General features: G+C 36.8%; 2 protein-coding genes across 2 annotated transcripts; one reads left to right on the plus strand and one right to left on the minus strand.

Moving 5' to 3' along the window:
* Positions 1-1,695: 1,695 nt before the first annotated feature.
* Positions 1,696-5,505, minus strand: LOC126583306 (glucose-6-phosphate 1-dehydrogenase, chloroplastic-like). Its single transcript, XM_050247644.1, has 10 exons — positions 5,227-5,505; positions 4,535-4,713; positions 4,349-4,443; positions 4,146-4,260; positions 3,535-3,740; positions 3,301-3,450; positions 3,105-3,225; positions 2,727-2,956; positions 2,415-2,615; positions 1,696-2,228 (listed from the first exon to the last, which is right to left on the minus strand). The coding sequence occupies exons 1-10, from the start codon at positions 5,444-5,446 to the stop codon at positions 1,982-1,984; spliced, it is 1,764 nt and encodes a 587-aa protein (XP_050103601.1). The 5' UTR covers positions 5,447-5,505; the 3' UTR covers positions 1,696-1,981.
* Positions 5,506-9,342: 3,837 nt separating this feature from the next.
* LOC126634082 (uncharacterized) lies at positions 9,343-10,489 on the plus strand. The gene has a single exon (XM_050304562.1). It carries the CDS (start codon positions 9,483-9,485, stop codon positions 10,122-10,124), a length of 642 nt encoding a protein of 213 aa, XP_050160519.1. The 5' UTR covers positions 9,343-9,482; the 3' UTR covers positions 10,125-10,489.
* The last annotated feature ends 2,831 nt before the right edge of the window (positions 10,490-13,320 follow it).

The raw sequence follows: 13,320 nt of genomic DNA on the forward strand, positions 1-13,320 counted from the left end.
ATCATAATTTGACTATACCATCTTTAGTTCAAGATAGATTATATTCACACATCTTAAATTACTTTTTCTATATTTTTTTAATTTTTTAATATTTTCTACACATCACTAGCATTTGATAAATAAATATTAAAAAATTAAAAAAATATAGAAAAAGTAATTTAAGATGTGTGAATATAATCTCTTGGGTCAATTACCAGGATTTAAGAGAAAGGACAGACGGAGTAGAAGGGGAGGAGGAGCCACTATTTGTGGTGCAAGAAGAGGGGAGAGGAGAGGAGGTTCATGTGTGCGGCAGCTCTCTCGCAAAGGGCAAGCCCTGTGCGTGAAGGGAGAGTCGAGAAAGTTCCCTACACTTTCTGGAATGCAACCATGTGTCGTATGGTTGTAAGTCCTTCCTCTGGGCATAGGAAAACATCCCGGCCCGGCGGCCCCTCCTATCTGTGAGAGAGTTTCCGGTAGCCCTAAACAATAATTTATGAGAAGAGGGAGGGAGACTTGGGTGGCTTCATTTTAGACCAAAAAATTGGAAGCTCAGAGTCTAGAGAGCATTGCCATAGTCAGATTCCTGCTATGTCTGGTGTTTTTTTGGGTTTTTATGCGAGTACAAGATACAACTATTCGATTTCTTAAACGTGAGACACGTCTTAGATTTTGAGTATGAAATTGATTTTTAGAACCGATTGTAGCGAAAAAAAATCGATCTACTTTCGTTGGATATTTTGGCTTAAATTTTTTGATTCCCAACACTCAATTAAATGATTCTAATTGTTATGGAAAAGTCTTGTTGGAAAGTGGTAAGTTGTCTTTTTTGTTGGATTAGAACTTTGTTTTGAAATTGTAATACAATCGTGATATAATATGGATCCGTTGTTGGTTTCTTATGATGATTCTAATAAGAGTCATTGAGATTGATCTATTATAAATAGCGACCGTTACTCTCATAATATGTTATTGATCCAAAGACTTATTGTTAGGAAGAGTGTTGATTTTTTTCAAGAGAAGAAAATGTGCACCGTTTAGAGGATGCAATGGCTTCTTCTGTTACAAATTCTGCAGGTATGTTTGTCTTTCGAATTGCAAAAACGCATTTCTAGTTTGTTGATCATGTCTGGTAGTTCTATGGCTTAATCTTTGATCTTGGTTGCGGTTGGATTAATCTTACATGTGGTATTTGAGCCATAGGTTATGGCCATTGAATTCGAAGGTTATTGAAACAAATAGAGAGAAAAACATGCATGGGAAAAACTGCTGGGATTCGAACCTACTACCTGAAATCAATTTTAGGGTTCCGTTAACATAAATTAAAATTATAAAGAGACAATTAAGTTTTCAAATTGTTGATGGATTTGTAACATGAAACTTATGAACCAAGATTTAAGAGAAAGGACAAGCGGATTACGAGGAGGGAACGAGGAGTCACTATTGTTGGTGCAAGAAGTCGGGAGGAGGTTCTTGTGTGCGGCTACTCTCGCACAAAGGGCAAGCCTTGTGCGTGGAGAGAGACTTCCCTACACCTCCTGGAATGCCACCATGTCGTCCATGACCAATGATACAATGTAATTGGTTGTAAACCCTTCTTTGGGGCATGGGACCAACATGCTAGCCCGACCTATTTGTGAGAGTTTCCGGCAGGCCGAATCTAGAATTTCCGAGAAGAGGGAGGGAAAGTTGGAGGCTCTGTGTCTAGAGCGCATGTTTGGTGTCCATAGAAAGATTTCCACCATTGCGGTCCAATATTACACATTCAACAATCTCACCAATACTGTTCACAATTGAGAGTTGTTAAAATTGTTTTACCGTGAGTAAAATCCACAAAGTCATGTGATGATTCAATGATTCACCAGAATAACCACGACATAACAGAAACATTTTAGTATTTCAATATCTGCATTGACGAGAATCAATGGCTAAACCGGGGAACAAGAACAAGACATGAGCATGCAAAAACCGCGGAGCAAAATTTATGTAACTTTACCAAGTGTCAATCATCACTGAGATCACCCCACCTGACATTGTGCTTCGCAGCAAGATAATGCGGTCCTACAGGTCCTCTACTGCCATAGGGGTAGAGCTCGGGAACAATCTTCTTCTGTTCAAGCTCCTTCAACAATGGCGTGAATAGTGACCAAGCAGCATCCAGCTCGTCACTTCTAATGAACAACCTTCGTTCCCCTTCAATTGCATCTAGGAGTAGCCTCTCATATGCATCTGGTATTTCTTTTGGATACCTTCACAAAGCAGTCATACTCTTAATAATGTGTTAATTATGCAAGTGATTATCATGCAGAAAAGTTAATGAATTAGGGAAAAAACTTTTACTAGTATAAGCATCACCATTTGGTTAAGCGTTTACTAAAGTTTAGTGGAGATTTAAGACCATTTCGTACAGCCTAATGCCTACAAGAGTATTGTACCTTGATCGGTAAAGCAAATTCAGGTCACTTCGATCCAGTCTCATGCCAAGACCAGGGACTTTGTTGTTGATCTTCAGATATATGGCTTCATCAGGTTGTACACGAAGCACTAGCTCATTTGTAGCCTTATCTAAATCGGTTCCAAAGTTCCTCTTATACAAGTTTCCCGGAACATGTCTGAATTGGACTCTGATCTCTGCTCTGGTTAAGTAATCATAGCGAAGAAATAAGGTTGTTCAACTATTTGCATCTCACAATATGAGGGAATACAAAAATAAATGATCCTTAGGGAGATTAGACATTTCGACATACCGCTTAGTATGGAGAGCCTTTCCTGCTTTCATCAAGAAAGGAACTCCATCCCATCTGGCATTGTCAATAAAGAGAGCTGCTGCGGCAAATGTAGGGGTGAGGCTGTCTTTTGGCACAGTTGGGTCATCTATATAAGCAGGATACAATTTACTGCCCTTGCTGTGACCCTTGTATTGACCAATGACTACGTCTTCAAGCAGCAGTGGCCTCATTGACCGTAGAACCTTAACCTGAGTTCAGATCATCTCCCCCAATCAAATATATCATGATCAACTCAAAGGTGAGAACATTAAGGTAGGATCTCCATAACATTCTGGGATAGAATTTCTTAAAAAACAGAATTTTGACATAAATGAGATCGGAAACAGAGAAATTTACCTTTTCGTTCCTAATGTCTTCAGCATCTAGGCTGACTGGTGTTTCCATAGCAAACAGTGCTAATATTTGCAGAAGATGGTTTTGCATTATGTCCCGTATGATCCCATACTTGTCAAAATATCTGGAAACGAGGGTAATCACGGTCAGGTGATTGAATAATTTAATGCCATACAACATTGTAGACGAAGAAACTCACCCTCCTCTTCCCTCTGTGCCAAAATCTTCAGAAAAGATCAGTTGCACATTACGAATGTAGTTACGAGACCAGACAGGCTCAAAAACAAGATTTGAGAAGCGAAGCACTGATAGATTCTCGACAAGTTCCTTGCCCAAGTAATGGTCAATCCTGAAAAGTATTACTTATAAGCTCAAACTTCGTTCGTTAAAATCAAATAAATCTGAGTATTCATAAAGCATGAGATTTATTCACCTAAATATTTGGTCTTCAGCAAGGTATTGCTTTAAACATTTAGTTAGCTCCGCAGATGATTCCGAATCACGGCCGAATGGCTTTTCAACAATTACCCTCGTCCACCCATTTGCTGAAGAAGCTTTAACGCTAGCACATCTGACCACATCCACAAATATGTTTGGAGGTATTGATAAGTAAAACAACCTATTTGACTTGCTTCCGGCCTGCAAATGAGCACCATCCAAGATATCAAGCCGTTTGTAAGAAAATGTTAGTTATTGTCAATGTACATCAATATCTGTCAGAAAGATGGTTGTTCATGCCATCTACCAGACCACCATTATATATATGTATATATATTCAGATTAGTATTTCATCTAGGAGTTCCTTGTCAAAGGTCGGTTCTCGGATATAAACTTTTATTGATAGTCTTAATAGATTTGAAATCTATTTAAAGACAATTAATCTGTACATTCAAATAATAATAAGGTTTCCTGCAAGATTTAATTTTCCGCCATCTGTCTTAAATCCCAATTTACATCAACTTATCTAGTATTCGATGAGTTTTCTGCATGTACAAAAGTAGCTCATATTAAACATACAAGAGAAAAAGATCTAGTACGCATTACCTCCTTCTCAATCATCTTGCTGTCCAATTCTGCGAAATCTTCCTCGGAATTATATTGACCAGCATGGTAGAAGCATCTTTTCAAGAACTGATCCATTTTGTCCTCACAATTTTCCCTGCAAGTCATTTATGCACGCCAATTTGTAGATAACACAAAGAATTCATGTAACCGCCTGTTCACCTTTGCTTAGCAAGACAACATACCTCTTATCTATCCTGCAAGTCAAGGTTCTGCTAATCATGTTCCTTAGCTCTTCATCAGTCATTTGAGTTCGAGCATAACCAAACACCATGAAATTCTACACAAAGATATAAGCATATAGAACGTAGTTAGCCATTTGTTTGGTACGATCACCAAGTGAAAACTGATGACATGATGAAGACTGTAACCTCAGGTAGACAATCTTCATAATAAAGAGCGAAAAGCGCTGGAAATATCTTCTTCTTTGCAAGGTCTCCAGAAGCACCAACAACAGTTATGCTTAAATTAGATGCTACATTTTCTGAATCCGAGATGGGAAAGGATTTGCCACGAGGCTCGGTATATTCTTGTCCCAGAGTATTTCCAGCTGAACAAATTCCAAATACCAATTTTACATTGAGCAGTAATAAACCCAACAAAGAAAATTAACCTAGTAAATGAAAGCACAACAGATCGCAGACAGCTAAATGGAGCACCAAGATGAAAAATATGTGGATTCGAAATCCGAAAAACACTATAACTTCCAAAGCAAGTTACTTTGCAGTCACTAATTGTAGTTTTTATTGCTAAAATTGTATCTATACGCATTCAATCCAGGTTAAGTAGAACTCTAGAAGAATGATTTCCAGTTGTCAAAAGTGCTTTTCTGAAACTGGTCAAAAAAAGCATCATACATAATTGAAATTAGATATTGTCTGTCAATAAAGAATGTTTCTTGTGGTTTAATCACAATCCTAAACAATCAATCAATCAAAATATAATATTTTGAAAATTCACACTTTGGAAGCAAATCAAGCAAATAAACAAACTTTTTACTCAAACAATTAAACAAAGGGCCAAAAGGAGTAGCAAAAAATCAACAGAAAACCAAGAAACGAACCGGCATTGAAAGACACAGCATTGAGCGGATGCCCATTTGAGGATTTGAGCTGAAAGTGCTTTCTGGCGAGGATTCTGAGGGGAATCTGAGAAACCCATCTGGAGGAATGGGATTCTCTGAGCAAAGTGATGAACTTTATGAAGTGAGGTGTCTGGTTTTTGAATGAAGAGGGAGGGAATGAGGCTGAAGAAGATGAACAGGTACTCAGGTGAGTTGCCATGCAATAGGGGAAGAGATGAAGCTCAAAAAAATTGAGGAATAATTTCAGAGGAGTATTTATAACTTACCTTTTGAGATAATGTTTTGTTAAATGAGTGATATCCGTGCACACTTGGTTGGTTCAGAAAATCTCACATATCAGATCCATGCTTTGTTTACTTGGTTAGCAAAAGTATATAATATTATTTTGCACTTCTTGGTGAGAGAACATATTGGGATTATTAATATTAACCACTCTCCAAAGAGTTAGCAAATTTTTATTCAAAAGTGTTAGTTGTTAGTTTCATTGGAGATTGGCTAGAGATGCATGCATTTGATTAGAGTGGTCCTATCACACACCCATTTTTACTTCTCATACATTAATTTTTAGCCGTCTAATCAAATGAATTGAAAATGATCGAGGTACAAAAATTAATAAAAGTATGTGAAAAATAAAAAGATATGTGTGAGTAGCACCACCCTTAATATGCACAAGACAACAAGCTATAGAAAGTGGAATGAGCAAACGGAGTGACCCACTTTGTCTAAACTATATTTTGTAAACCATATAATGTGATTGTTGATGATTTGATTACTATTTAAGTATTAGTTAACGTATTTATTTTCTATTGATGGCAAATCATATGATCTGCAAAGATGATCTATGAAGTGCAGCTTAAAAAATAGATAATTAGGATCGTTAAAACTCAATCTGAAGTGAGTTCCATAGCCAATCTCCTTTTTTTTTTGAAGAAAATGGAGATCTATCCCCTTAATAATGAAAATGAAACTTGTCTTAAAATTTTAGGATCATTAAAATTCAATGTGAAGTGAGTTTCGCAACCAATCTTTATTTTTTGAAGAAAATGGAGATCTATCCCCTTTACAATGAAAATGAAACTTGTCCAAAAAATGGGCCAACTCTTAAATGCTTAGACATCAAGGATTGTTGACCCCATTTTGGAAGTGACATATTTGGCCCATCCCTGGCCTCAGCCCCACACAAAGCCCATCCCTAACCAGCCTATAAGTTTGAATTTGTTCTTACACAGTTAGGATTAGGATAATGTTAAGGAGATTAAATTTGTAAATATAATTTACAAATTAAATGATATGTCATTAATAGGAATGAACATTTTTATCAACGCTTAAGTAATAAACTAATCATCAACTTCCATGTCTTTTAGTTTCTCTATTTTTATTAATTAATTTAATCTCTCTAGCATTATTATTACCAGAAAAATGGGTTTAACACATGGCAAATCCAAGTCATCACAATGTGAACACTCATTTGTGGTCAACAAACCTCCAGGCTCCGGACTGTCTTCACACGGAAGATTCAATTCAACCACTCCAAATTACTAATCTCGAAAACAATAATTGAATAAACCATACGGTTTTGGAGGTCAACCTTAATATCTAAGTCAATCCTAAAATAATTAGACATCCAAAATGATTAAGGATTTAGAATTTCTTTGTAGCACAATACGTTACATTTTTTTCATTATAAATGAATATTTTAATGTTTTGAATTTGTCTAGTTTTACAAGGATGATTTATAAATAATATTTTAAAAGATAGACGGTTCGGATTATCAAAATACATTACGGAGTGAGTTCCCACAAAAACACGTGTAAAATGTTGTGTAAAAAAAATGATGTCACGAATCCGCATTTTTAATAATAACTTTGAATTGGTCGAGTAGTCCATTAATATTATTTTTCTTAGTGGAATTTCAACAACGATTTTAATATTCCATCAAACATTAAAGTTCTTCCAAAAGAGCATAAAATGTTTTGAATGCTTTGGATTAAGGAATGGTTTCATAATTTCTTACCTTTGAGATAATTATTTACTTTCATTGCATGCATGCCTAACCATATGCCGAAATTGAAGATATGCAATCTTGAACCAAGCTAAAACTTCAATCTCCGGTCATTTAGTATTACGGTCTAGTGATATTCTTTTTTCTTTGTAAGTGAGAGATTTTAGGTTCGATTCTCACCAAATATGAATTTGAACTATATTATTACTAGCTCATTGTAAGGCTAAGTCTACCCCCTCTACTTAATATAGATAAATATCATTTGTTAAAAAAAACAAACTTGAATGTCCCATCCTCAAAATTAACCCTTGAAATTACTAGTCATCTACTTAGGCCATCTCCAACCGAAGGGTTTAGAGAGCCAGAGTGTCGAAAATAGTCTGAAAACCGTCTCTAACCGAGGGTTAGATCAGAGGGCTCGTGGGCCCCATGGAATCTGAAAGGTCCAAAGGGCTGGCCCAATCCAGCCAGCCAGACCGGGGCTGGCAAAAAATTCAAAAAATCCTGTCAGATATAACTGACAGGAATTCTTAAACAAAAATTTGATTCCAATGGCTAGCTGACTAGCTGTTGCATTCATTTTTTTTAAAATTTTTTTATAATGAATTTAAACCTTTTTTTCCTATAAATACCTAAGTCATTCCTACACCATTTCTCACATAATTTTCACCATTCCATGCTATCTCACTTCATTCTATTTTTTTTCCTATAACTTCTATTTTACAAAATTTGTTTCATATTTTTTTTGAAATTCCATTTTTTTCCTATAACTTCTATTTTACAAAATATGTTTCATATTTTTTTGAAATTCCATTTTTTTCCTATAACTTCGATTTTACAAAATTTGTTTCATATTTTTTTTTAAATTCCATTTTTTTCCTATAACTTCTATTTTACAAAATTTGTATCATATTTTTTTTTTACAAAACTTTACATAATTTGTTTCACTTAGAGGTTGGATTTGAATTTAAGTTGTAGTTTTTAAATAATAAATTATGTTTGGCCCTATGACCATTTGACTCTCGGTTGGAGTCGGTTTTTTGTGACAGGGCTAAAACGAGCCCTATGGCCATTGGACTCTCTGTTGGAGATGGAGGCAAATATGGCCATGTATTGTTCATTAAAATATCAATTTCTTGGAGGGCCAGATAGCTAAAACGAGCCCTCTGGCCAGCCCTCGGTTGGAGATGATCTTAATTTCTTGGAAAGCCATAGAGCTAAAACGAGCCATCTGGTCAGCCCTCGGTTGGAGATGACCTTAATTTCTTGAAAAGCCATAGAGCTAAAACAAGCCATTTGATTAGCCCTCGGTTGAAGATGACCTTACCCACAAAATGTTAAATTAAACCAACTGATCAAATTCAACCATCTTTTAGTCAGAACTTTTACTTTACGTGGGAAAAAACTTTTTAACGACCTTTTCAATTGTGTGGCACCAATAGAGAAAGTCACCACCTCAAATGATGTATCCTTTAAAGTGAAAATTCCAAGATCAAATTAAATTTTTTCGCCTTCACAAGGCAAATTTGGATGATATAGTTTTGCTGTCACGATAACATTTTGTGCTAATAATACAAGAACATACATTACATATTATTATATTATTAGCACGAAGCGTCACCGTAATAGTGTATTTACATCGTCAAAATTTCTTTCCTTAATGAGATAAGTAATAAGACAGCTAAAAGAACCACCATAAAATTTCAATTTTTGTTTTTGGAAAGACCATTGACTTAGTCTTGGTCATCAAAATTAAATATTAAAATGGTAGTTGACTGACATAGGGTCTATATCTGTGAAGGGCACCACTGCAAATTTGCAAAATATCAAAATAAGTTCACACACCAAAAGGTTATTATATTCGAAAGAGATTCTCTCCTGAGATCTTCAATTATGATCATCGGATTAAGTGATCTGAATTTTTTAAATTTCATCCAACGATCTACTTGTTTTGATTTCTTAAAAGGTGTAATAATTTTTTATTGTTAGATGAAATTTTAAAGGTTCGAATCATTTAATCCAGTAACTTTGGTGAAAGAGATATTTCCGGAGATATCCCTTTCCTTTATATTCACAACTCTACACTTATATAAAGCACCCAAAAGCTTCCTTGTCAAGTGCAAAACCAAAAGCTCTCTACTCACTCTCTGTTCACTGCTATCTGATTTGATCACATTTGTCCACCATCTCATCGCGATTTCGGAAAACCCTTCGAGCAATTTCTCCGAAATCCATGGATTCTATCAAGATTTCAAGCATCCAATCTGCAGGCCAATTCAAATTCAACCAATCCCACAAAGTGATCAAGTTTTTACTCTCGGTCTCAGTGTTTTCAGTCTTGCTCTCTTACTCTTCTTTGATCTCCTTCTTTCTCGACTCCTTCAATTCCTTCACATTTTCTATAAATTTCGATAAGAACTACATGTTTTTACTTTGCAATGGGCTCTTGGTGTTCATTGTGAAGAACTCCGGTCTCATTGGAACTTCTCCACCAGGAAGTTCCAATCTCACCAATGAAGAAAACGATCTCAAGAGTGTCGAAAGCCGGCAAAAAACAGTTGAATTGGCAGAAACCAAGGCAACAAAATCTCCAAAAGCAAAGGAAGAAGTTGTCAACGTCGAAATCGAGCAAGTGAAAGCAAGAGCGGATGAAATATTGGTGTCAGTGGAAGAAGAAAAACGGGTTTTGATTTCTGCTGAGGAGGAAAATGAATACTGCAGAAACAACTCTCTTGTGGTGGACGATCATGATTTGTATGAAGAGGAAGGGGTTGAAGTGCTGAGTGCAGAGGAGTTGAACAAGAAGTGTGATGATTTCATTAGGAGAGTGAAGGAAGGAATTAAACTTGAAGTCCAACAGTCAATCATGTTTTGATGTTTCCAGTGAGATCATAAGAGCTAACAGCCTAGTTTTATTAATTGTAAAAGACTACTTTTATTTTTACTTGATGAATTTTGGGGGTATTGTTTCTTCTGTATTATCGTTTGAATTCTGTTGAAACCATAACGTGGGTCCAGTGAAATACAAAATGCCATGCCCCGGCTAAACAAGATAAAATTATTTGTACCATATTTACTTATCACATTAGATACAGAGATGTGACAAGTTTATATAAGTATGTTAAGTGAATCAGAAGATTGTGGTTCAGTGGGAGAAATGTCGTGGAAATAAAGTTATTTGTATCACATTTGCTGATATAAAGATGCGACGTGCTTACTTAAGTATGTCAATTTGATACATATTGTTTTGCCTAGCTGTTTCTCTGGCTGCTTAATCGTCTTTAGTGTATATATTTGTCTATCTTTCCATATATAAGATGATACTTCACATAACGAAGAATTTTAGCTTAATATACATTGTTAACCTATTTCTGTAACACCTTTAAGTTAAGGGCATAATAATTATCTAACAAACTTCACCTCTAATAATAAATGGCTGATCCGCAAAATGTTCCACATCAAACAAATGGTTGGAGATTGGATAAGGACTTGGAAAAGTATTCACATCCCAGTCCACGTCCACGTTCTTAGTTGAAGATTGCAACAAGTAACCAAAAGTCATGAATCAGTAGGAAAAATTCTTCGTATAAATCCAAGGACTTCAATTAGTTGCAAGGACAGGCCCAAATTTGCATTTAGAAAAAAACCAAATATAATAAAATATCCTTGATTTCAATTTTTTTCCATTGAATTTAATTTCGTGTAATTTAATTTTAATTTAATTTTATGGATATGTTTGATTCTTGCTCTTGCTTTATGTTTTTGCAATGTTTATCCCCAGCTTCGGGAGAGATTTTTCAATGTGACCGTGTTTGGACCCGAATTTACACTATCGGACCGAACAATCAAGGTCGTTGAATGAATGGGGTCTAAACCGTTGGATTTCATATTTTTCTAGATATTACTATTGGATTTTCGTAGTAATTATCTTAAGTATATTTTTGGAAGTAAAGGAGATCAATGTCAGTTCAAATTGTTATGCGACTGGTTTGAGAGCCAACGTGGTGGGTTAAAAGATTATCTTCCATGCACTTATGGAGATAAAGATGGTGAAAAAGGATAAGGGCCAAATTTGCTCGAAACCGAATATGCGTGCAAATTACCTCGGTAATGATGGTATCTGATGAGTACCAAAAGATAAGGAATGGCGGGGTGATCAGATGAGATAGATAAAGAATATTCCTTGTGTGTTTCTATTTGATCAAAACTAGAATTGCAAATTGAATTTGTGTCAAGTAGATAAAGATGAGAAAGGATGGAATTGCATGCAACGTGTGGGGTCAAGGTTAAGGCGATGCAATTCCATTGGTGCATGGTTGCACGGTTCTAGCAAGAAGGTCACGAAAAAATTTGGGTCACGATTGACTTGCACAAAAATCGTGTGCGCGCCAGAATGCGTGAAACGTGAATTACGTGAGCACGACCCTATAAATACATGAGGCTGTGGAATGTTAAAAGGGACCTCCAATTCAACACACAATTGCACTGCGCAAACTCTCTCAACAACTTTGAGATTTTTTATTTTCTCTTTTCGCTGACACATCTTCCGTTGGCATCAACAGCACTGTGAAAGCAACCGGTGATATCTTAAGTCGGCATGTATAGCTCTGTCACCGTAGAATCAGCCGATCTCGCAGCATCTTCCGTTGGCATCAACAACACTGCGGCGATGACGGTTGATTACCTATCCAAGTCTCGGTCGAGAATGATTTCTGAATCCTTATTGGTCGAGGTCATCTCATCAGCCTTCTCGACGAAGTGAGGTGTTACAAGTTATTACATTCTGCACATTGAAAGCCGAATTTGATATTGAACTTCGTAAGAATAGTAACCTTGTCTTCAGGTTCGAGAGCCCAAGAGGCCGAGACGTGTTCCTTTCTCGGCCGCAATCGCAAGACGCAGAAGTCAGACGCGCACCCAACATCAACAAATTTACTCTTCGGCCGAGCTCGGCCGACGAGTTGGCACGCCCCGCATTCACTGAAGGACGTAGTTAGCTTATAGATTACTCGGCCTGCGCGCCACGTAGGCTTGGTAGTTTTTAGAGTCAACATTTTGGCACGCCCAGTGGGACCCAGTGCTAAAACTACGAAGTTCACATGATCTATCTCGATTAGGCTTCATGGGAAGAGTGTCATCTCCTATTAAAGAAGCAAAAACAACTCCTCGAGAGTTTGGGAAGAATTTCTGAAAGGCAAAAGGCTGGGGGGCAAATTTCTGCTCTGGCCACAACCAATATTCGGCCTAAGAAAATTGTTAATTTGGTTGAAGAACAAAGGCCACCTATTTTGTTGGTCGAGACCGAAAGTGTGGTAGGCCTAGAAGAAAATGTTCAAATTTATGAGCCACAAATTGACTCAGAAAATGATTCGTTAGAGGAGCGCTCCAATGACGAATAAGGTCGCAACATTGGCTTAGCCCAAGAAACCACGACAATTGATATGATTATTGGCAATAAAGCCGATATGGAGAAACCTCGTTCGGCTAAGATGTTTGAATTAAAAGCCGAAATTATTATGCCCGGGGGGCATAGTAATTGTTCAATACATTTGGCAGCCGATGATAAAAAATATTTCGCCGAGTCAAAAGTATTTGGAGATGATTCTTTATTCGGCCTAGAGCAAAATCAATTTCAAAATTTTGTTATTACAAGATCTCGACTTGGACTAAAGCATCGTTGGCCTCCTCCTGACTATGGTTCGGCTATTTTTATTTTCATTTAGAAAAAAATAAAATAAAATAAAATTCTGGCCGAATAGTTATACACCCAATTCCCCTCGGCCTGCTTTACAAAATTATATAACCATACATACCGAGCTCGGCGGGGTGTATTGTTGCCGAGTATGGTCTTTTCTCTCAGCCTAGTTTTCTCGGTGGCCCAACCAAGTCATCCACCAATTATGGGATGGTCGAGGTGGTCTATTAAGGTGCTTGAAGTCGGCGACTCCGAGGAGCAAATCAGTTTCCTTAACCATTCGGCTTACGAACCGAAGCTCAAGGAAACTGGGGGGGGGCAATGTTTGGACCCTATTTTACACTATCGGCCCGAACAATCAAGGTCGTTGAATGAA

The sequence above is a fragment of the Malus sylvestris genome, chromosome 9 (genome assembly GCF_916048215.2).
Source record: "Malus sylvestris chromosome 9, drMalSylv7.2, whole genome shotgun sequence".
NCBI lineage: Eukaryota > Viridiplantae > Streptophyta > Magnoliopsida > Rosales > Rosaceae > Malus > Malus sylvestris.

Coding starts and splice junctions, on each gene's coding strand:
- LOC126583306 (XM_050247644.1), bottom strand. CDS start 5,446: ATGGCAACTCACCTGAGTACCTGTTCATCTTCTTCAGCCTCATTCCCT. Junction 4,444..4,534: donor ATGAAGATTGTCTACCTGAG/GTTACAGTCTTC, acceptor ATCTTTGTGTAG/AATTTCATGGTGTTTGGTTA. Junction 2,957..3,104: donor AAGACATTAGGAACGAAAAG/GTAAATTTCTCT, acceptor ATCTGAACTCAG/GTTAAGGTTCTACGGTCAAT.
- LOC126634082 (XM_050304562.1), top strand. CDS start 9,483: ATGGATTCTATCAAGATTTCAAGCATCCAATCTGCAGGCCAATTCAAA.